The 24,732-nt window shown below is 44.2% G+C and overlaps 1 protein-coding gene across 2 annotated transcripts in view; it reads right to left on the bottom strand.

Moving 5' to 3' along the window:
* The window catches only part of LOC108786492 (disks large homolog 2), a 158,856-nt gene that overhangs the window by 15,405 nt on the left and 118,719 nt on the right, over nucleotides 1–24,732 (bottom strand). Inside the window, exons 7-8 of one of the 2 annotated variants that reach the window (XM_018555808.1) lie at nucleotides 14,465–14,486; nucleotides 6,751–6,801 (exon numbers count right to left, since the gene is read on the bottom strand). In XM_018555808.1, coding sequence (XP_018411310.1) covers nucleotides 6,751–6,801; nucleotides 14,465–14,486 — 73 coding nt within the window. The remainder of the gene's footprint in view (nucleotides 1–6,750; nucleotides 6,802–14,464; nucleotides 14,487–24,732) is intronic. The other variant, XM_018555809.1, reaches the window with a different exon arrangement.

The raw sequence follows: 24,732 nt of genomic DNA on the forward strand, positions 1-24,732 counted from the left end.
TCCTTCGCGCAATGGTCAGATTCTTCCACGCTTAAATTGGGCGAAGTGTTGACGGGCACCTCTTTAACACCGCTGCTAACTCTGAGGGCCAAGTGGGGCAAGGTACCACTGGATTCCTGGAAACACCGCCAGCTGTCCCACTTTATAAGTTCCCTCCCAAAACCTCTAAGAACGCCCCGAGAATATACCTTCATGGAATCTATTCTGAGCTCTGAATCGGTGCCCACTCATTGCCTCTCTTACTTCTATAAAGCCATCCTCACTGAGGAACACGTCGCACCCCCGCCCTACCTGCGCAAGTGGGAGACGGACTTTTGCCGCACGCTTACTCCTGAGGAAAGATCTAAGGTACTGGCACTGGTTACTACCTCCTCCATAGACGTCCCCACATTGGAAACTAACTATAAGTTATTAGCAAGGTGGTACTATGTGCCTACCAGAATGCACGCGATTAATCCCCTCCTTGACCCTCACTGCTGGCGGTCGTGTGGGAATCCAGGTTCCTATGCCCATATTTGGTGGGAATGCCCATTGATCATACCTTTTTGGACACAGGTGATTCAGCTTATTAACCATATCAGTGGTGAGCAGCTTCCGAGAGATCATTGGGTGGTTTTGTTTCACCTTACCACTGATTCCCTCCGAACCTACCGGAAATCCGTGGTCCCATGCCTGTTGAATGCGGCCAAGTCTCTCATACCGAGATGCTGGGGATCTGCCAATGTTCCCTCCATGCAGGACTGGTTTCGGAAAGTGGACAACATCAAACTGATGGAGGAATTGTTATACACCTCCAAGGACTCGTACTCTACATTCTATAAAAAATGGGCGTGCTGGTTGGCCTTCCAGGACTCTGCTACTTACCGTTCTCACTTGCTCGACATAGGGGTATGATCTGAGAGGGTCAACGAGGATATGAGCCTCGCCCTGGTGAAAGCTGATATGTACCTACTCCTGAGAGGATAACACGTCTGGGGGTCTTAGGTTTATCCGTATTGTTCATTTGTATTGTATATATATGTTTATTTTGTGGCTACACAGCCATACGCACAGGATAACACCCAGCCTGACCATACACTGTGAGATTGCGCACAACCGAATAACGCTTAAGCAGAAAAGCATTGTGTCCTCCAGATCTTTACAGTGATAGATGGCACAGCGCCCGTTAGAAGGTCAGACTTGTACTGTAAGTGGTTCTACACGGTAGATGGTAGAGGAGGAGATTGGGACGCATACACACTCAACTGACAATAGAGATATGGGCCAATCAATCGAACAATCATTTCTGTATTCTGATCAAATCTACCAGTTATCAATCGTTTATCCACTTTGGCTATTTTCAACTGATTTTGATGGATCAAATCGACGATAAAAGTAATTAGATGAATTGTGATTTTTTTTTTTAAGCCGACTATGTAACTAGAGCAACTGATCAATTCTGAAATGTTAAAGTGACATTAAAGTCAACATTTATTTTCCCTCCCCCCATTGTTAATGTTAGCACTTACCCTAAATGATGTCTCTTAATCCAATCTTCTTCTTCTTTCCCCATGTTTTCATCTGTCCCTCCAGCGGTGCAGCGGCACTTCTGATCCCGCGGTGTCTGCATGCGGGTGCACGCGTCCATGGACTTACCTTGCGTCTCTCCTCGTCTCACGGCCGAAAATCCGAACTGCGCATGCGCGTGCCCCTAGATGTTTTGTGGCCGCCCGAGCAGTTTTGGATTCTCGGGCAGGAGCGCACGGCGACAACGGGGTAAGTTTAAACCACTGTTAAAGAGTTTTTTTGTTTAAAAAAAAAAACTTTTTGCATATATCTACTGCTTGAAAGCAGTAGATATAGGCAAATAAAACAGGAGGGTTTAGAACCCCTTTAACTTTTGATGTTTCTGATATTTCATCTGGTAGGGGAAAAACCAGATTGATGGCTCAATCTCATAACAAATCTCATAACAAATTGATTCAGGTGTGTGACCAGCAATATTTACCAACAAAAGAGCATGCGGACTTGAAGCATTTCACTATTAATCACTGTATATATGGTTCCTCTCATATATGTCAATAGAATGATCTACATGGACAAGGCTCAGGCTAGGAGGTGTTAAACAGCATGCTTTTGGACATATGTGGTATCTATGTAACAATAGTTGTATGTTTTTTAAACTCCTTTTTAAATAAAACTATCATGATAACTCTTAATCATACTCGCCCAAATGCTCTGATACGTTCTCTGACACTGGGACTTCTGGTCATAGGGAAATTTCCTATAAATCGGCAGTGCCGCGAGGGAACATGGAGCAGGGAAGCAGAAGGAGTCCGAGGGCCGATCAGAGACAGATGGCATTTGTACATCTCACAAGACTGAGACATGGGCAGATGCGGGGGAGGTAAAGCGGCTTGGAGAGCGGTGTCTGCCCAGCTGGCCGAGGGACATTTGTGGTACGGTAATGACTGCTCCTGAGGATGGATATGGGTGTGAGGAGAATGGGGTGTCTGCAGGGTGGAGGTTGTGTCACCATATTATCAGATCCGAGGCCGGCTTGATGCTGATTGGCTAGGAAGCCGGCTTTCCGGTCAATCAGCATCAAGCCGGCTAAACAGCATGGAGTTGGCTTCCCTGGCAATAAAGAAGCCAGGTGGTGGGTAATGATGTGCCGCCTGGCTCCCTGTTTGCCCGGGAAGCCAGCTCCATGCCAGTGGAAGTACTGGTATCGGTACTCTGTATCGGTGAGTACAGAAATATAAATATTGGTACCCGTACTTGATACCGAAAAACCAGTATCGGTGCATCCCTAGTAGTAAACATATAAATACCAAGGAATGCCTTAAAATAAAATTATGAATGGTAAGCCAACGCACCTTGCTCATGGAGGGGTGTTTCAGCACAGCACAGCCCAAGGCAATGCACTAACATGCACTACATTACACGAGCAGCCAAAACATGGTGCGTGCACCACTACTTTTGGATAGCGTGCCATCATATTTATAGCCCGTAGACCCTTGTCTCTTTTATGTTAGACTCCAGGGTCTCACCTGTGCCATAAATGTGCTTAAGCCTTTATAAAGCCTTATTATGAAGTTCCTTTGGGTGTACAAAGCCCTCCTCGCGACTGTCACCCAAAGTGTTAAACCCAATAGTCTTTTTGAACTTAAACATCATTTACTTTGGTAAACTAGAAATCTATTTGCCTGACTCATACTGAATTTCTCTAATACAAGCAGCCTGGAACAGCCCATAGAGCATAGCACTTTATATCCCAAGGCACTACCAGACAGGCATGGACCAGGCCTATTACAGTTTATAGAATAGATGATGATTGGATATAGAAGATGGTTGGATATAGAAGATGATTGGATATAGAAGATGATTGGATATAGAAGATGATTGGATATAGAAGATGGTTGGATATAGAAGATGATTGGATTGCAGCACTGGAATTAAAGTTCTCAATTCTGTTGGTTCAAATGTCCCACGGATCCATGTTTCCAGCAGGATATATAGTTATTTAGTCCTTTGCCGTTTTGGACAACTTGGTCTTCTTTGAGGACATCACCTTTCCTCTAGGCACAGTCCAGCAGGCTCAATAGCAACCTCGTCCCGAGCTGCGTTTTCAGAAGCTAATATAATGCGTTGATCACACTGCTGAGCTATGCCCCCCACAGGGTTTTTTTTGACCACCTATGATATTGAGGTCTATCCCTTTCTGCCAATGATCCCCTTTAATCAATATGGAGGCTCATAACTGTTGTACAGCATTTACATTCTATTGCAGCTTTTCCCTTTTTGGCTGGTTCCTTGGTTTAAGATTTATTTTCCAGTTCTACTAAAGCAATCACTCCACTAGAGACCTGCTCCAGACACTCAAAAACATAATCAGGTGTAGTTTTTTTTTTAACAATCTCAAGACAACGGTTCTCAACATCCCCTGCAGTGCCGGATCTACTTGCCTTTAGAACTTGGTACAGCATGACAGCACATAATAATTTTTCATTACAGAGATATTAGAGCAGTGAACGTGGGGATGCTGTTTTCCAGGGCTCCCACACAAGATATCAACGGTATGGTGGCAACCTAGGTTTCTATGGCTTGAGTTGCCACAGTAACAGTAATTTGCGGAGTTCGCCTATCCCAAGTAAAGAGAGGGTAAAGTTGCACACGCACGAAACTGAGACATTATCTTTCACAGACTTCTTTATTTCTAAAAAAAACTTTCACAAGGCTGAGGTGATCTCTACTTTGCAATTACATTACAGAAGGCTTTGTGAGCACAACCTTTGGACTTCATAGTATTTGAAAAAGGAGCTGACAATCCAAATGTTAGCACGGGTTATGGACAGTATTGACACTCTCTGTATAGTCCAGAGCACTAATTCTTCTCTGGCATACCCATAAGTACTGTATCTCAGTTCCTCCCTCAGGCTTCACTTCTTATGAAACCCTGTTGATTAGTCCTGATGCTTTCCCTGTTTCTTTTTTTCCACCTTACTCTCATTATTAGTCATCTGTGTCACAATGTACTTTGTCACATGTCGCTCCCTCCTTGAATTTCCTCCCCACCTAACAGGTTTCGCAGCTCCCCCTCACTATACGGCTGCTCTCCATTAGCCCTATAGTTGACATCTCCCATAACTGCCTCAGCTGTCTGATTTGGCCATCACCATGTATGGCTTAATCTTTGGTAAAGTGGACCTCCCACTGCCAAGAGGAAGCAACCTAAGATGGTATTGCCTAACCCTTACCTATATTGTACAGAGATGTAACATACAATTATATCCAGTATATAACATTTATTTCCATGTATTACACAAACACGGAAAGGATATTTTTCAAGCTATTGCACTTTTTAAAGTATTATGTGCCGTTTAAGACCAAATAGTTGCTTGAAAACAATATATATAGCAATCCATTATCGTTTAAATAGCTGCCTTAATAGCTGATGAGTACTTATTCCACTTCAGTTACTTTGGACATAATTGCTACATTGAAATCATGGCAAGAAGTCAATCTACAATGCTGGCTTCTAGAAGACCCACTTCTGTGGGCTGAGCCCGGATGAATTTTTCCCCAATGAGGGGCACTCCACACTTTTTGCAATGCCAGCAATATGGTGCCCTCATCAAGTTCCACTGCTCAGAGTTCAGGATTGACCCTTAGATATACTAGCTGGTTATGGCCATTCTAATGCTGGCCACACAAATGGGCATGTTTGTAGCTCTGCATAGGCTTTAAACCACAACAATGTGCCTCCCAGGGATTCAATTGTTCACCAGGTTTGAGTGACCAAGAGATCCAAGTTGGAATGCCGTTTTATGCCAATGATGTGATTTAGGTTGATTTTCACTGCCATTTTGATAAATTGATAGCCTGAAACTGGGCAAAATGTAAACTGTGGGTGGTAGGTTACTGTGATTCAGAGCTAGGAGACATTACCAAAAATGCCAAAAAATAACTGGCCAACCAGTGGACTGACTGTACATAATTCCATCTACTAACCCAAATCTTTACTACAGTAAAACAGACCATCTCCAGGGCCTTGAAAAAAAAAAAACCAGACTATATCTTTTGAGGATTTGGAAGTGTATCTAAAGCCAACACTTTTTAGTTTTGGTTAGAATGGAGGAGAATTAGAACTCCTGTCAAGTTTCACTGCTATCCAAGGTTCCTCTTACTCACTGTCCCAGGAACAACCTTTTTACCAGACAGAAAGTGAAGGAAACTCTCCAACAACATAGACAAAAGTAAAAACTCTTTTTTTTAAAGTTAAGTAAGGGAATGCTAGAACCCATAACAGCATTTTATTGTTGTATGCTTTCCTGTTGCTTCCCTCACTTCCTGTCTGGTATAACAGGGGTCCCTAACCCCGAGCCGCAGACTTGTACTGCTCCGTGGCCTGTTAGGACCAGTACACTGTGTGTGTGACCCTTAAGTTAGTGAGTGACCCTGCATGCTGCTGATTGTGTATATGTGGCACTGAGACTGAGCAATCATTTATATGAGAATACAAGTTACTATTCTTTACAATGCTTACTAGAAGATTTTGACAGATGTCTCCTAACTATCTGAAATCTCACTTGCCTGGGCCAACAGGTCATTACCCAACTGATCTGCAATGGCTCCTCCACGTTATGTCCCCTTCCTTCATCCTCATTTCTCTTTCCTTCCAATCCCCTGCTCTTCCACTCCTATTTCTCATACCCCCCGTATCCCTACCACCTTCTATGCTATCCCACCATCCATCATCCCCGTGCCCCCCCACTTCCCACCTCTTTTACCTTTACAGTCCTAAAAAGAAAATGGTGTCACAAGCGATCATCACATTGTTTTGCCTGATGAAGGGGGAGCATATGCTCCTGAAACGTTCTGATTGCTTGTGACCCCATGTTTATCTGAACCTCAATAAAAAACAGATTGATAAAGTGGACCTCGGTGTGCTGGAGACCTTATTCTTTCCTCTAGTTTTATGGCACCATCCGTTGGCCATTTTAGCACCCACTGTAGCTATATAGAGCAATTTGTCTGGAGTTTGGAGTGCAATGGGACATTTCTAATACTCAAAACACAATGTTCCTCATGTACTACTTATTCAGTTTTGTGACCATTCTCATTATAGTTATCTAAAGCTGCATTGCAAACTCATTAAAACCAAATAAAAAACACAGAAACAGAAAAATATTTGGCTAGAACCAGTCTTGCCCAGTAAACCAGGCATTTTATGGAACTGGAACCCCCCAAGATCTGCCGTCTACTTACTCTCCTGCCTGGTCACTGGCTCGTAGGATAGAATACAGTCTTCTTGTCCCCCTGTTAAGAAAAAGAACAAAAAAAACTTCTCATTAAACAGAAAAACAAAGGACAAAAAAAGTGCCAACAAGACCGGAGAGAGTGAAAAGAGATGTTACTGATCCCACAGAGCGGATTAATCAAAGCCTGATTTATTCCTCACAATGTAGCTGCATTCTCTATTATTCTAAGACATAAGTAATTCCTCAAAAGGCATGAAAAGTGTCTCTCTGTCTGATGAATCAATAAAGTAAGATTACAATTCCTCCCCTGGAAACAGCTTCTGTTTTGTGATACAGTAAAATGATATGAGGAAGTTACAGACTTTAAATGCGTTTCTCATGCTGAGCAGCAAACCAAAGAGCTGGATTTATAGACGGCATACTGTAATCTTACCTATCAGACGTCCACCGACCTTTGTGAGCTCCTAAGCCAAATTCAGATGTGACAGGTAAGAATGTATTTACCGTAAACATATCCTTTTGTAAAGTGTATATAAACCCAACAATGAAGTTTTTTTTCTTTTTATTTATTTGTTCTGCCAATGATACAATTACATCGTTTTGGTGTATGTGTTCAGTCAGTGCAAAGAAATACTTGTTTATCCTGCTAAAAATTCAGAGCTGGCTTATTCACCCTTCCTGTGCTATCCTAAGGAGTTTAATCATCCCTCCCAATTCTTCTCTTGGACTACAAAATAAGTGTTCCCTATGTTGGAAAGGGGGGTGGGAGGCTTCTATAGATTAGCAGATACAACTGTGCAGGGCTGATACCATTTGTTGCTTTTTAAGTTCAATGTGTTGTCAGCCCTCGACAGGAAATTAGGTGCTCAGTACATTTCTGGCAGATCAACAGACATATCTCTGTACTTGCACGGTCTTTAAAGGGATAAAGCATGGGGAGATGTGCATGTATTTTAAAGATGTACTGCAGTTTTTTGCCTTCACATACATAATCTGCGGGATCTCAACGTAGAGATAAGTCCATATTGTAGAGTGCAATGACTATGGTTAGGCAGCACTCTTACACGAAAGGGTCTCAAAGGCAACCTGGATGAGATCCAGATGGTGTATGGGATACAGAAGGGCCACATCAGCAGTTCTGGATTCTGAAAGTATTTATTTAATTTGTACTTCTTCGATGAAATTAATACTTTTGGACTCCAAAACCATCGGGATAGCGCTTCTGTTTAACTTATAACATTTCTGGATTTCATCTTAGGTGCTTTTGAGGACCTAAACCAGGGGTGCCCATTAGGTAGATTGTGATCTACCAGTAGCTCTCAAAGCTGATGATGGTTGATCAGGAAGGGTGTGAATGGCGGCCCCTTTATTCCATTTTGGTATATTTATTTTGCTGTGCACACATGATTACCTATTAGCCTGAGTCTGCTGAGCCAAGCTCCCTGACACTTTTCTGGTGGATTCTGGTGGTTGAAGTGCTATGTGTTACATCAAAGAATGTTAGTTTACACAGCCTGTTGCACTGCAGTGTTTGCAAAATACAGCAAGGTGAGCCAGGAGAGAGAGCGGGGAGAGACAGCCAGGAAAGAGAGAGAGGAGAGGCAGCCAGGGGAGAGAGCAAGGAGAGACAGCCAAGAGAGTGAAGAGAGACAACCTGGAGAGAAAACGAAGAATGACAGCCAGAAGAGAGAGCGAGCAGAGACAGCCAGGAGAGAGAGCGAGGAGAGGCAGCCAGGAGAGAGAGCGAGGAGAGGCAGCCAGGAGAGAGAGCGAGGAGAGGCAGCCAGGAGAGAGAGCGAGGAGAGGCAGCCAGGAGAGAGAGCGAGGAGAGGCAGCCAGGAGAGAGAGCGAGGAGAGGCAGCCAGGAGAGAGAGCGAGGAGAGACAGCCAGGAGAGAGAGCAAGGAGAGACAGCCAGGAGAGCGAGGAGAGACACCCAGAGAGCCAGGAGAGAGAGCCAAGAGAGCCAGGAGAGAGAGCCAGGAGAGCGAGGAGAGACACCCAGAGAGCCAGGAGAGAGAGCCAGGAGAGAGAGCCAGGAGAGCCAGGAGAGACAGCCAGGAGAGAGTGAGGGAGGGTTTTTGTTGTTGTTGGTACATCTCATGTAGCTCGTCATTTGAAAAGTAGATCTTAACACAAACAATTGTGGGCACCCCTGACCTAAACCCTCCAGCAAAGTGTAGAAGTAACAGAAGTTCTAACTTCTTCTGACTTTATCTTTCATCCAGGGAACGTTTTAGGTGGAGGATAGGTACAACTAAAGGCTCCTGTATGACGGTCTAAACAAGGACCAAGACCAGATTGTTTGTTATGCATAAGCCTCATAAATAGGGCTGGTACTGATTAAATTTTTGTGTTCGATTAATCAAAATTATTTTTCATCGATTCATTTCGATTAATTATAACGCACATACAGATCCAACTACATTGGCCTATACACATACAGAACAGCAATGAAGTAATAAAATGAACTAGGATCACACTAATCCAGCACGTTATTAATCTCACGTGCCCCACTCAATATGGCCGCGGCTTGAGCGGGGCAACTCAGAATAATAACGTGCTGGATTAGTTAATTTTATTACTTCATTGCTGTGCTGAATGTGTATAGGCCAATGCCTTGGCTGGCGCTCGTGCAGAAAGATTTTAAAACATTTGAATCGATCAAGAAGATTAACGATTAATCGAGAAATTAATTGTTAATTTGCACAGCCCTACTCATAAAAGTAAAGATAAACTTCCTTTACCTCCCCTGACTGAGCCAAATACTCCTTCATTTTGAGCTCTTAGCAGCCTGTGACGCTCTGGCCATCTTCATGCTCAGGTCACTGACATCACTGGTTGACAGGAGCTGAGCGGGACACTCCGCTGCCTTTGTCCCCATTGTAGAATTTTCATCCCACTTTCTGTCCAGGTGAAAATGTGTCCCAGGGACGGGTGGTAATGGAAATATCTCCAACAGGGACAGAATCAGAGGCAAAAATGGTAAGACTGGGACATTTTGGCCTTGATGGGGAGGGGCAAATACAACCAAGTGGCCCTTTCATGGTAGGGAAAGATTTATTTGGGCTACAGAAAGTGTACCATGGTGCCTCAGTGATGGGTTGGCATTGTGCTCCTAAAATACATGGTTTGATGGGGCACACCTTTTCAACATCAGCTTTCTTTTTGGTTCTCAGCTTTCAGTTACTTGGCATCTCAGAGCTCCATAGGATGATGGAGCTGGATAACTTCCCTGAAGCTGTGATCTGAACGGGAAGCAGATAGCTATATAATGCCTACCACGTGTCACTGACTGGTCCTACTTTGACTGATGTTTGAACAGTAAAGTATTTGCACTCAAGACCACCACTCCTGCATACTTCTTATAAATGGCCCTGTGAGTAAGTGCTCCCCTGCCTCCAAACCTCAGTCTTACCCCATGGAAAGAATGTGAGGTTTGTCAGGTTTTCATTACTGTCCATGATTTCCTGTCCTGTTGTCACCTGTTCTTCTCATTTCTTTTTCTGGTGTCATAGGGATGGAGGTTCCCATGCTCTATCCAAAAAGGTTTTGGCAGGAGTTAAGCTTTAAAATATAATTTTATTATGTAAATCAGGCATGACCCTCTGCGACAACCCCTGTCAGTATATAATTATCTTTTTCAGTTGCCTAAATTGAAATCATTGCTGCAGGAGACATTTTCAGGACGTCCTTGTCACAACATCATTTTTAAAAAGTAGGTGACAAAATTTCCTCCAGACCATAAACATTTTTTATCTAGCTCATGAAACATTGTTGTGACCTCCAGCACTTCACAAGGACAACACAAGTGGTTCCTGAAAGTAGAGAGGTTTCTACATTGGCAAGTTTTGAGTATTTTATTGTAAACATTTACAGAAGAACAAGTAAAAGACGACTAAGCCTAAAATAAAAAAGGCAGACATTTTGTATTATTCTAAAGAGTTGGTAACATTCAAGACTCGGAAGCATGTTTTTGAATTCTGGTGAGATAGTTGCTTTATGCATAGCCACACATTGCCCATCTTTCTCCAGTTTGCAAATGTCTGAGGGGGCCCGTTTACACCACCATAATGCATGTGCTACAAGGTGCTTCATTGTGTGTTGTGACTTGCTGTGTTACCACAGCCCATTAATTTTGACTGGGTCCTCGATGCAGGAAAAATTGCTTATGGCTCTATTATTTTTTAGGGCATTGCACCACATAGCAGACCTGGGCACTCCCCACATGGGGGTTCGATTTAACTGTGTGCGTTGCAATGTAGTGTTAAAACGGGGAAAAAGCTCTCTTGCATTAAAATGTACACTTTACTTTTAACTTTTTCTTTACATAAATATCAGATCTAGGTGATGTCATTTTATTCAGCAGACTTTTATAGTCTACAATTAGGCCTTGTTCACACCAAGCGCGGAGCAGATCCAGACCAGAGCAGGTGCAGACCGGATCAAAACTGCGTCCAATGTATTCCTATGGTATTTTGACCTCCAGTTCACATCGCAGCGTGCAGATCCAGACCAGATCCAGAGCAGGTGAAAAAACTGCGGCAAGCCCTATTTTACCTGCTCTGGAACGCATCAAAAACGCATGCAAGTGCCTGAAAGCCCATGTTAAACTTAAAAAAAAATATATATATTTTTTAACCAAAACCGGCCCGGAACGCGTCAAAAACGCGTACTCCGGATATCCCAACTTTGGCGGAGTGGGCTCTGGAAATGGACCGCATTGCTGACCTGGAACGACTGCTGGCTGATGAGCATGACACTGGTAGGAAATGCACTATCACATGGTCCGTGTGGCATGACTTCCGGGCATCTGCTGGGTTCTCAGCTGAGATCCTCCGCTAATTACTCTAATGCTATGCGGCCGAGGGGGGGGTGGTTTAAATGTCTGGGCCCCTTAGTGTCGGTCACTGTACGGGGTGACTCCACCCCTATGAGATGTCCTCTACCCCATTTTCACCTTGTCTCCCTGTCTCCCTTTTCCTTCTGTCCTCGTCCATTCTCTGTATTTCTTTATCTGCGAATCTTGGCTAGTTTCTTTGCCTCTACTTAGGCTGTTATCCCCCTCTAGTAGGGGAAGTTCTGTTTTACATGGCACAAATTGGCGTTGTGGTATGGCTTACTTATTAATGATATTACAGCTCTATGGGATGGCTGGTTTCAGCTTCTCTATCTCAGCTGGCTGTTGCTTATTGCGACTGCTTCCTCATGAGAGACAGAAGGAATGCGATGCTCCTGGAGTGGGACTCGGTCCCTTGTGCATTTGCCGAACCAACGGCATAGATGACGGAGCTCTTTCATCTGGATGTAATGCTATACCCTGGAGAGTTGCGGGACTTGTACTTTTTATGCATATTTGTGCCGGTATGTGCTAGTCGCCCTCTTGGGCTGATATGTTTGATATCTGTATGTTTGTGAAAATCTCAATAAACACCTATTGAACTAAAAACGCGGCACAACCCACTGCACTGCGTGTGCAGAAACCTGACCGGATCTGCTCTGCATTTGGTGTGAACAAGGCCTTAAACACCGATAACCTCATGACCACTAAGAGGTAGCCAAGCCAGCAGAGGCAGCGTGATGCTTTGGGCAATGTTCTGCTGGGAAACCTTGGGTCCTGCTTTTCATGTGGATGTTACTTTGACACGTGACATCTACCTAAACATTGTTGCTGACCAAGTACACCCCTTCATGGAAACGGTATTCCCTGATGGCAAAAATAGTTCAAGAATGGTTTGAGGAACTCAACAACGAGTTTGAGGTGTTGACTTGGCCTCCAAATTCTCCAGATCTCAATCCAATCCATCATCTGTGGGATGTGCTGGAAAAACAAGTCCGATGGAGGCTGCACCTCACAACTTACAGGACTTAAAGCATCTGCTAGTGATGGATTGGTGCCAGATACCACAGCATGCCTTCTGAGGTCTAGTGGAGTCCATGTCCTGAGTGGTTAGGGCTGCTTTGGTGGCAAAAGGGGGACCTACTTAATATTAGCTGGGTAGTCATAATGTTATGGTTGATCTGTGTATTTTGGGTTGAATTTATGTGGCAGCACAATGATGTAAAGGTTGCTCCTGGATAAAGTATAGGAATGCCCATTCTTTCAAATTCTTCAGTTTCTTCCTACTTAAAACCTAGGAAATAAAAGTATACGCATCCAAACCAGCTGAGAAATTAAAGCCTATGTGTCCTGACATAAATGATGTATGATACCTTAGGTTAAAAGGCGTGTGAGAATAAGACTCCAAAACAACATAAAAAACGGAAGATCAATGGGGCTACGGTCTGGGACACAAGTGGTTCATTAAAGTTATCATAGTTACATAGTATTTGAGGTTGAATAAAGACACAGGTCCATCAAGTTCAACTTTTGTGTGTGTGTTTGTGCATGCATGTGTGAATATGAGTCCCTGTTTGGTCTTAGTTCTTAAGAGTACCTTTACCCCTGTATGTTACAGCCTCTGAGGATGGTATCTAAATGATTTTTGAATGATTCAATATGCTCTAGTGATACCACCGCTTGTGGCAGAGAGTTCCAAATTGTAACCACTCTGACTGAGAAGAAGCCCCTACGCCCCTTGTGGTATAATCTTTTCTCCACCAATTTTAGGTGGTGGCCTCTAATCCTTGTTAGGGAGTTTACAGAAAAAAAGTTTATTGCTGATGTTGCCATCACCACTAAACATTTTGTGTATCAAAATCATGTCCCCTCTTAATCGCCTCACTTCCAGCGTGAACATGTTTACATTTAGTAACCTTGTCTCATAGCTTTGGTCCTCCAGCCCCTTAATTAGTTTTGTTGCCCTTTTCTGGACTCTCTCCAGCTCCAGGACATCCTTTATGTGGATTGGTGACGTAGTATAAGATTTCACTACGTAGTATAATGGATGAGAGTCCAGGCAATTAGCTGATATCCCATACTCTCATTTATAAATAGGTCAATTAGCCACAGGAATCGTTGTAACTGAACCCTGCAATACTTCCTGTTGGATAACTGGCGCCATTAGTACTTCAAAGGACAACTACAGGGTTATTCACAAAAGGGTGAAGAGTTTGGAGAAGGCGGGAGAAGTGAACAATCTAGGACAACATAGCTGAACTTGACAGTGAGCTGAATTGGAGATTTTTTCCTAATCAGCTATGTTGTCCTAGATTATTCACTTCTCCGGCCTTCTCCAAACCCTTGACTCTTTTGTGAATAACCCTGCTTATGTCCGAAAATACGCTTCTCCTTAAAGTAGAACTGAAGCCAAAAGTTTAAAGTTTTGGATAGAGTAAGGAAAGAGTCAGCTTTTTTTGTCATCTGTGTCCCATTAGGAAGATTTCCCTTCACTTTCAGTCCAACAGCCACAACAGGGAGTAAGGGAAAATCCCTCTCAGGTTAACAATATCCCTGGTGGTCAGCAGGGTCACTAGAACTGGTGCCTCCATTGGAAGATTTCCTATCCTGTTCTGGTGACAACCCCAAATTTGGATTTTTTTTACTTTCAGTGATAATGGTCACCAGGACAAAGAAAGAGGGTTAATCTCTCTAATGGGGACACAGAGCGCAATAAAAACATGCCAGGTGTTTTAATCCAAAGTCCAAATCCCACGGTCTCAAAACCAAAAGGTATATGTGGTGCCCAGGTGACCACACGGATGGCGCTGTGCAAAACACTAATAGTAAAGAAAAGTAATTCACCGGCACACTGTCATACGGTGCTAACGTTTCGGATCCGCACAGGGATCCTTCACTGTCGCTCTGATGAAGGATCCCTGTACGGACCATAAACGTTAGCACCGTATGACAGTATGTGACATTGGGTATTGAATAAACATATCAATGCTTTAAAAACCCTTCGAGTGTGTTCCGGTGAATTACTTTTATTTACTATTAGTGTTTTAATCCCTCTCCACTCTATCCAAAACTAGAAAAAAAAAAAGTTTGGGCTTTAGTTGCACTTTATCCAACAACACCACCACCAAGCTACTAATTCACTCCTTTGAATACTGCTGCCAGACTTTTCCACCTTTCCAACTGTTCAGTGGCCCCCCTGCCCCTTTCTGCCAATCCCTCCAATGGATTCTGATGACCCAATGATTGAGATGAAAAATACTATCAAACAACATACAAACCCATTGACAACTCTGGCCCCAGCTACTTCACCAACCACATCTCTAAGGCCCCATTCACACGCCTTTTTTTTCCACGCTGAAATGCATGCAACAAAAATCCCATGTATTCCTATTGGGGCCGTTCACAAAAACGCACTGAATCGCGCGTAAAAATACACCTGGTGTTTGAAATAGTCCCTGAGCTTCTTTGGTGGCACTTATCAGCTCGTTTTGCTCCATAGACTTCAATGGAAATGCACGGATCAGCGCGTTTTTGCGAATTTTTTTAGTGTGTTTTTGCAGCAGAGACTGCTTTTCATTGTACATCTGTAAAATGAACTGAAAACGCTCCTTAAAATGCTATTGCTTATGAACAGAAAACGTCTGTGAAACGCGCTGAAAAGCATATTAAAACCAGGCAAAAACGTGCTGAAACGCTTTTGCAATGGTGTAAATGAGGTCTAAATATCACCCAAACTGTTCTCTTCGCTCCTCCCAAGACTTTGTGCTCTCTAGCTCCCTCATTAATTCTTACCATGCTCGCCTCCAAGACTTCTCCAGAGCCTTCCACATCCTCTGGAACTTCCTACCTCAATCTGTCCAACTATCTCCTACTCTATGCGGCTTTAGGTGATTCCTGAACTCTCATCTTTTCAGGGAAGCCTATTTTGTATCTACCTAAAAACTGAAATGTTACTTTTTCCATCAACACATCCCCCCCATGTTTATTACCTTATCACTATATTTTATAAAGCCAGTGTACCTGGCTGAATGAAGGTCAGCATCATCCAACCAACTTCCTCTGAGCTCAGACTGCCATGGCACCACCCAGTAGTGGCATCATCACGCAGACTAGGTTCAGAGCACTACAAGATTAAATGGTGCTCAAATGTCATTACATTAGTGCTATTAAAAGCAGCAGTGAGGACTGTCTCCAATGGCGGAGAAGAGGAAAGATTGATGACCTCATCAGATGAGCCAGAAGACCCTTGGAACATAGGTATGAATGAGCTTTGAATGAGCTTCCAACGTACCAGAAAGGCCAAGAAAAAGGACATGCAGCATTTCTTAGCAATGCGACACAGTTGTGCATTGCCGCTCATTTTGGTGCACTACAACCTGTGCACGTTCCCACGGCAAATACATTGCACAGCAATGCACTAATGTGTGCGTTAACGTGGTCTGCAGTAACTCCAAAGCATAGGTATGAATGGGCACTAAATGTGCAGATAAGCACTGGTCCTCTGGAGGACTAAGGACTATCTGCTGGGCTCTCTCTTTTTAAGTATCATCATACGTAGAATACAGTGGGAGCATGATGCAGAACAGCAATCTCCAGCAATGTATTATTTGACCAGTGGAAAGCTTGCCACTATTCCCTCCCCCCACGTATTCTCATTGGCCAATCATTATGATGGGCAGTCTCACTAGCCAATAAGAATGTGCAGGAAGCTTTGGCTTTGGAGATTCAGCCATGACAGGAAGGTTTGGGAGGCTGCTGCATTATGTGTCTGCGCTTCCTACCTTTAGAAGTTTGGCTCACTTCTATCACTAGGTATGGGGTACATAAACTAACACAGGTAGACAGTGAGAGGCATCATTATCTGATGGTATATATTTTGGTGGAAACCCCCAAACTGAAAACATGCAATTTGGATGCCTAGGGTAAGAATGCCCCAGCCCTGGATTTGATGAAAGTCACAGTCATTGAGATATCTGCACTCTAGGATGAGGATGTGGTGGTGGTGGTTGGAAGGGGTTGACGGTGGGTAGGTGTCAACCCAAGCTCTGACTTGTTGATTTGTACACCGTGTGCAAATTAATCTCGATTAGAAGCAATGGAGCAGAACTGTGATAAGATGAGGGTACGTATGAACACCTTATGGTGCCTACTAATGACTGCATTTATAATATGCTTGATGTTTGGCAATTGAGCAAGGCACCAATAAGCAACTGACACATTAAATAAGATTAGAAACCCCAAAAACCCAATACCGGTGCCTCTGACTGCAAAGTGGGCCAGCTGTAGCGATGATTGAAACACAATAGAGGCAGCTCCCACAGGTCACATAGACCACCAATCTGGGAAACAAAGAACAAAACAGAGCGCCTCCATAGTGTAAAAACAAAATGTATTGGTACAACACACAACTTGAATTGTACTTACAAAAAGTCGATAGTTAAAAGCATGTAAGGATCGACGGAACTCGAAATCTCGAGGTTCTGATAAAGGGGGCGTGCCCCAGAAACGCATAAACCTTTTGAACTCACAGGGGCAGAGGACGCTGATGTTATACATCCTTTCGGACTCCCGCTGCTAGAGATTTCGAGTTCCGTCGATCCTTACATGCTTTTAACTACCGACTTTTTGTAAGTACAATTCAAGTGGTGTGTTGTACCAATAAATTTAGTTTTTACACTATGGAGGCGCTCTGTTTTGTTCTTTGATTCCCAGATTAGAAATCCCGTCAGATTTTTTTATTAGCAGTTGCGGACACCATTTTAGATATTTCTTCTCATTTCCTGTACCGGGACTAGAAATTATGGGTACGGCTCAAGTGTTACTGCTGTGGGAAGACAGCAAAAAAAAAAAATCTAACCCTTGCACTCTATTAGGCGAGTGTTGTTGTTGTTGTCTCTTTGCCCTTTGGAGAGATTTTCCATCATCTCCTATCCATCTAACACACAGTCACCAAAACAGGAAGTGAAGGGAAACTTTCCCCAGGGGGACAGAGAGAGTGGCAGAAACCCTTCCATAAACTAACCATAATCAAAGGAACAGGTTTGGCTGGAGTTGGACTTTAACTGCTGCCCTTTCCATCGGCACATACTCACTCATTTGTTCCCCATCTGTTCCATAAGTTGGTGGTGTTGGTGACTTACCACTGAGAAACCCGGCACAGTAACCTTGGGGCAGGGAAAGAGTCTTTAGCCCCCTCACACAACAACCAAGGGGATGGGAGGTGACAGTGTCTACATGTACAATAGTGTCCCCTTTCCACCATATGTCTTTTGAATTGGCAGCAAAGGAGCAGCAGCAGACTGATTAGGTCATCCCTCTAAAGCTGGCCATACATGGGCCAAATTTCATCTGTTTCTTGCTATATCGACACCACCCAGCTCCACAAAAGTACATTTTTCAAACGACTTTTGTTGAAGGGTGGGGTGGAAACGTGTTGGTCCAAAAGTGACCACATGCAGCAGACTTGATTGGCTCTTTGTCTTGGGTCTCCCTCTTGCAGTCTAACAGCACCTTGACAAGGTCCTTTAGAACTCAAGGCAAATGGCCAAACTCCCACCATGAGCTGTGAACAGCTTCAGGAACATAGGAGGCAGGTCATGTCTTTTTTGTGCTAGCTCCATCTAAAGTGCCCGAGGCAGTTGCCTCTTCTGTCTACCCCTTTGCCCAGCCCTGCAGTCTAAGCCCTGCTCTACAGGGACTGCAAGAGGCTGACACCAGGTTACAGCTAGGCGCTTACATTTAACCACTTCCCGCGGGTTCACGTAATTGTACGTCATCCACTTGAAGTGGTTATACCAAGAACGCGGCTGCTCCTGATAGATCGGAGGAGAGACCAGCGGCTTCCAGTTGCGGATCTCTCCTCTGATCACTGGACCCGGAAGTGATGTGCATTACATCACTTCCGGTGTCACTGTACACAGTCTCTGGCTCTTAGAGCCAGAAGAAGAAGCTAATGAAGCAGATCTGTGCTTCATCAGCTTCTTTGGGGTCCCTAGGTGACATTAAGGGTTTGAAAGACCCCTGATGTCTCCATAAAGAGGACCTGTCACAATAAATTTGCTATTTCATAGGGGGCGTGTTGGCCCCTATGCGATAAAACTGAGTGTAAAAAAAAAAAGAAATTGTAAAAATTAAAGTAACATAAGAAAAATTAAAAATGCAAAAAACGTGCATGCCCCCCACGTGCACGCACATATAGCGCAAACACGCGTTGGATGCGCCTATGTACAAAAACAAAAATTGCGCCAGACATTTTATATATCGTTGCAAGTGTCGGAGTGAGATCAATAATTCTAGGCCCATCAATCACTGTTAACGCAAAACTGATGAGCCATAAAAACGTTTAAATCGTTGCCTACTTGAAATTTTGGTTATTGTCGTTTTTGGCGGTTTCCCTGACGCATGCAATTTTAAGGCTTGACATGTTTGGTATCTATTTGCCCGATGTGACCCTGTCTTTTATATTTTACTAAAAAAATGGGCATTATATTCTGTTTCTGTGTACTAAAGTTCATTTTAGTGTATTTTATCCTAAAAATACTGGTTTGATAAACATTTGCGCAAATACCGTGCGTCATAAAACATTGTAACTATCATCTTTTTATTATACAGGGCCTCTGCTTCCAGAAAATATATCATTATTTGGGGGTCTGAAGCTGTTTTCTAGCCAAAAAGTCAGATTTTATCATGTGTGTGCCAATGTAAGAAATTGCTCTGGGCAGCAAGTGGTTAATGTTGTACTATTAATTACAAAGCTGCATTCATTTCAGTCTGTTATATCTGTCTGGAATTTAGGTAAAAAAGTATGATAACAGTGTATGATAAAGTAACAAGGATGCCAGTCCTCATAGCATTTTGAAGCCACGGGTTCACTTTAAAGGAGAACTATGAGGTGAGTGATTTCCACTCACCTCATAGTTCTAGCCGACCTGTGACAATGAGACTGTCACAGGTCGGCTCAGTAGATCGGGAGGTGAGCCAACACATACCGGCGTTCGCTCACCTCTCGATCCTGTCACGGCTCTCTGCCGTGACAGGGGAGGGGCTGGATTCCCCCCCTCCGCGCTCTGATCCGCCAGTGCTGACTGGCGGAACGGACGGGGGAGGGGGCGGGTACAGCTGGCTCTGCCTCTAGATAGGCAGAGCCAGCTGTCAGTCACGCAGCTGGGCGGATCTCGACATCGATGTCGGGATCCGCTCCGGCTGCGGCGTCTCAGTATACTGCGAGCTGTAGCTCCCTATATACTGAGCTTAGGGTAACGGGAGGACTCTAGTTTGTGTCCTCCCGTTACCCTAAGGAGAACTATGGGGAAAAGCCCTAACCGCATAGTTCTCCTTTAAATCTTGCAGTTGCAAATATTTGCTGCTCCGAATGCTTTTCTGACACAGTCCCCCAAATTATACAAAAAGCGTTTCATTCTATATCCTGCGAAGCCCATTCTGGGCCCGATTTATGTGTATAATGTTCTGCTGACAAAGCTTCCCGTGTTAATAGCTTGTCTGCCCTGTTGACGGAGAAATAAAACTTTGAGAAATGGCCGCGTCTCGCAGAAAACGTCGCCTATCCCGGTCTCTCGGGTGCCATTGTGGAAAATGAATATGATTTTTTTTTTCTACGGAGCGCTCGGGAGAAGCGTCCCACCTTTCGCTGGAGATATTGTGCGGTTAATTGAAAAATCTCAAATTTGACCTATTTTACAGATTGATGAAAGCGAGCTGAGCTGATTCCTCGGAGATGGCAGGGGAGGCGGTCCACGAAGGAAACGGTTCTAGCGTTAGCAGTAAAAACATAAATTAGGCGTAATTATAAAATAATTAAATCGACTGCCATTACGCTATATGATGAAGGGAGATGAAATGACGCTATATGTATTTAAAAACATTAATGAAGCAAATAATTAGGAACATTACTGTATGCGAAGCTAAAGTCTAATGCAGTGTAGCATGCTCCTCTTATGTGCACTGGACTGCAGCCTCTTATCTAATGATTCTGTGCTGTGCAGATTCCTCATCATGATTCAGTAAGTATAGGTAATGGCAGGGGAGTCCCTACACCTTTCACCTCCTGAGGTCAAAAAGTGTAGGGGCTCGGGAAGGTGTATGTTACTGGCAATGCAAGTTAAAGGGGGGGGGGGGCAGAGGTTGTGAGTGGTGGCTTTGTCTGGTGTATCGCTCAGCTCACTGACATCACTGGTTGCCAGGAGCTGGGCGGGACGCCAGCCAAAGCGCCCTGCTTAGCTCCTGGCAATCAATGAAGTCAGTGAGCTGGGTGGGACGCCTGCCAGAGTATCACAGGTTGCTAAGAGCTCCTAGGATACTCTGACTGGAAAGGGGGCGGCAGACACACCTGCTGTATTGGTAATGGCAGGGGAGTCCCTACACTTTTAGCCACCTGAGGCCAAAAAGCGTAGGAGCTGGTGCATGTTACTGTGGGTGCTGGCAATGCATGTTAAGGTTGTGGGGGGCAGAGGTTGTGGGTGGTGGTGCAATGCATGTTAAAGGGAGGCAGAGGTTGTGGGTGCACGGTACCTTCGGCTCTGTCCGGTGTCCCGCCCAGCTCACTGACATCACTGGTTGCCAGGAGCTGGACAGGACGCCAGCCAAAGCGTCCTGCTCAGCACCTGGCAACCAATGGGTGGGACGCCGGCCAGAGCATCACAGGTTGCTAAGAGCTCCTGGGACACTCTGACTGGAAAGGAGGCGGCAGGCACACCTGCTGTACCCCCCATGTGACCCAATGAGATGCCGCCTGAGGCAACGGCTGTCTCATTATAGGGATGGCCCTGGGTAATGGACAAAGAGACAACTAAAGCCAAACGCCAGATTAAAAAAAAAAAATTAATAGCCTTGCCATAGTTAAAAAAATAGCAGTTCTGGCTGCAATACTTACCTTCTCTGTCCATTTAGTTATTCCTTTCTGCCACAAAGGAGACTAGTCATAGTCCTTAGTCTGCCATGTGTCATAAGCCCTGCGCTCACAGTATAATGATATAAAGATCCAGAGAACAGCACTGACGTGATGACTCTCTTCTGCATCATTATGAACATCCCAACATAAGAGAAGAGGTGAAAAGGACTCTGAGGCAAAGTGCGACCGGCCTGAAGCCATGTGAAAAAGGTAAGTATTAAACAAAAAAGGAAAAAATACTGGCTTGAGGGCATCCGGGGAGGATCTACCACCGAGTGATACACAGAAGCTACCTTTTTGTTAACAGTTAAGGTGCTTGAATGAATTTTTAAGATTTAATTTGTTGCTCGAACCTGCAGAGGTCACTCAAAAGCTTCTCTCTGCTAAAATATAAGGAGGACAGAAAGATCATTACAAGAGGAAACCTTCCCATCTACCAGTTTTTTTTTATGGTTACTAAAATTTATTGTGATGGGTCAGGAATGCTTTTAAAGAAGAACCGTGATGTCTAGCCAAGCAGAGAGAGAGAGAGGAAAATGCCTACTAATCATGCATTCTGTTCTCCCAGCGGAGAACCTCTTCGTTACCCACACTCTGGCAGGAAGCAAGGAATACATAATTGGTGTATATTCCCTCGCTCTGTTTGGCACCGCAATTCTTGTTAGAAAGAATCCCTGAGCGGCATAGTATAACTAGGTAGAATGTACTAACCTGGCAGATTGAGAGGTTAATTTGTCTGCAATGATCTGTTCTCCATTCATATATTACTGCAAGAGGAGAGAAAGGAGTGCAGTTCACTTAAACTTGTGGTCCCAGTCCACAGTGCAGTAATAGCCATTTTTTAGGCCATGTTCACAGGAACTCAGATCACCCCGGACTGGGTGATCAAAGGGGTGATTAAAGAACGAAGAGGTTTCCACTGTAAGTGTATTTTAAATGGGAGTGGTGAAAATGCAGATTGTAGCTCTAAGGTACCTGATATAAGATGCTCCCTGGGTGCCAGACAGTGCAGGACTGAGGACCTTTGGACTGGGGGGCAAATACAACTAAGTGGCCCTTTTATGACAGGTGTAGAGTAACATCTTTCAGTGTCAACTTTGTGGTTCTAGACATTAGGTCACATGACATCTCAGGGTTTCAAAGGAAGTTCTTGCTGTAGACTTCTCTCTGCCACACCTGGCGATCACAGCTCTAAATGCAGAGCAGGTCCCATTCCATGTCTGAGTTGTGGAGTATCTCCACTAAAGGCCACCAACTCAACATATCTTATTAGGGCTGGTGCCCAGGGGGCAATTGTCCCCCTGCCAGCCAACCCTGTCTTCTCCTTGTTACAGAACCTAATGACTCTACTGAAAAAGACTATACTGGCAACTATAGGTATTTAGTTAACAGATCAATTTGGTACAGATGAAAGTGATACCAGGACTTCAGGCCTTCACCTATTCTTCTAACCTCTCCTAGGATTTCTTTCCACAAACGGCTTTGTTACCCTCAAACTCTTTAAACTGTCAAGCGCACCCTAAAAGTGAGCCAGTGCTTTGGTCATGCAGAGAAAAGCAACTGTTTCATTTAAAAGATGCCCCCCTTCCCCAAAGGTAAGCCTTCTCTTAATTCCTCTGCTGATTTGTTCACCAAATAAGGTAAAACAACCCTGTATAAGGTCCAAGATGATCTGGCCAGAGCTTACACAGGGCTTGGGACTCTCTCCAGCACTAGGGTCTCGCGTTTGGCCACGCAGAAACCAAGAATTTCTTCATGGGAGGAAGGCGACATGAGTCACATGTTCCCCATCTTTTAGCTCTAGGATGGTGAATGGGGCAGGAGGGGAACAAAAGGTAAACATATGAAGCTTAGGGGGAAGGGGATTAAATAAACCTGATGAATTTAACACCCAACTCTACAGGTTTCTTATGATCTGACCTGGAATATTCTTTTCTCTCAGTGATCCAGTAATGCTTCCTGCCAAGGTGCACATTGACACTTTATATATCGCTCATTATCTCAAGTGGACATTTGCTATCTTATAGACAACACCTAAAAATGTTACTTGTGATAAGCAGTACCCTTAAAAGACCTATCCCATATTGTTTTGAATTCCTTCTGAAAATAGTAGTGCACTTCCGGTGCCTAGGCACTCTTTTTCTATAGCCTTAAAGCTCTATATCTGCAGTTTGAGATTATCTAAGGCACTGCTGCCTCTGACTGAGAGTCTCACCAGATTTGGAGTGAAATTTGGTGATGTCCCTACTGTGCTGCTCAATGTTCTCCTTGCTGGAGAGAATGGTATACCTGAGAACCTGCAGTGCAAGGATCTCCCTGCTTCTGCCTAATTGATGCTGTGGATGTGTGCTTCCTCCACCACTCTTACTGCTTCATAGAGGGTTATTCACAAAAGAGCCAAAGGATTAAGCCGAAGCTTCGGCTGATGATTCGGCTCACTTCAGCTGCCGGAACCCACCGGTTCAGCTGAACTGAAGGGCCGCTGTATGGGCTATTCACAATAGCCCTTACAGCAGCTGATCGGCTCAGCCGAGCGCAACACATATGCTTCGGCTCGGCTGAGTCGAAGTCACACGCGAAGGAGGAGAACGGTCTGCCAAAGCAGACCGTTCTTCCCGTAAATGTAACCAACTGGGCGGAGCCAGCCGTGATGTCAAAGCATGAAGCCAGCCCATGAATGGCTGATTTTAGCTAATGTACGGCTGAAATCAGCCTACAGGGCCGAAGTGAATAGCCGTACGAAGTGAATAGAACTTCACTTCAGCTCGGTTATTCACTCGGCTTAGTAAATAGCCCCTTTGATCACTACCCTGTCAGTCATCAAGTTACCAGTGAGTGGTGGTGGTGGGGGGGGGTAGCTCTGACATAAGGAAGCAAAGTCATGGCTCTACCAAGATGGTTTACTTCACACAGCAACACAGTGAAGAACGGTAAGTCAGTAATATCTGCTTATCTTTTTATGAGTCAGCTTCCACAGTACAGGTCCTCTTTGGTTCTAATGATGACTCTTGGGGGTTGGCAAAGTAACCAAATTATATTGCTAAACTTTGTTATATAAAACTGAGGTCGGTGACTTGGACAAGGACCGGATGGATAGAAATGCCAATCTTTTGGAAGGTAAGCCTTTTAACTATGTATTTAGTTTGCCTGAAGTTCATCCCTAAATGTTTATTCTGTAACGTTCACATTAGCTATTATGCACGGTGACATATAACCCAGAAGGTTAAATGAAGGTTAAACGTA

This window comes from Nanorana parkeri, unplaced genomic scaffold (genome assembly GCF_000935625.1).
Source record: "Nanorana parkeri isolate BGI_ZX_2015 unplaced genomic scaffold, ASM93562v1 scaffold214, whole genome shotgun sequence".
Classification (NCBI taxonomy): Eukaryota; Metazoa; Chordata; class Amphibia; order Anura; family Dicroglossidae; genus Nanorana; species Nanorana parkeri.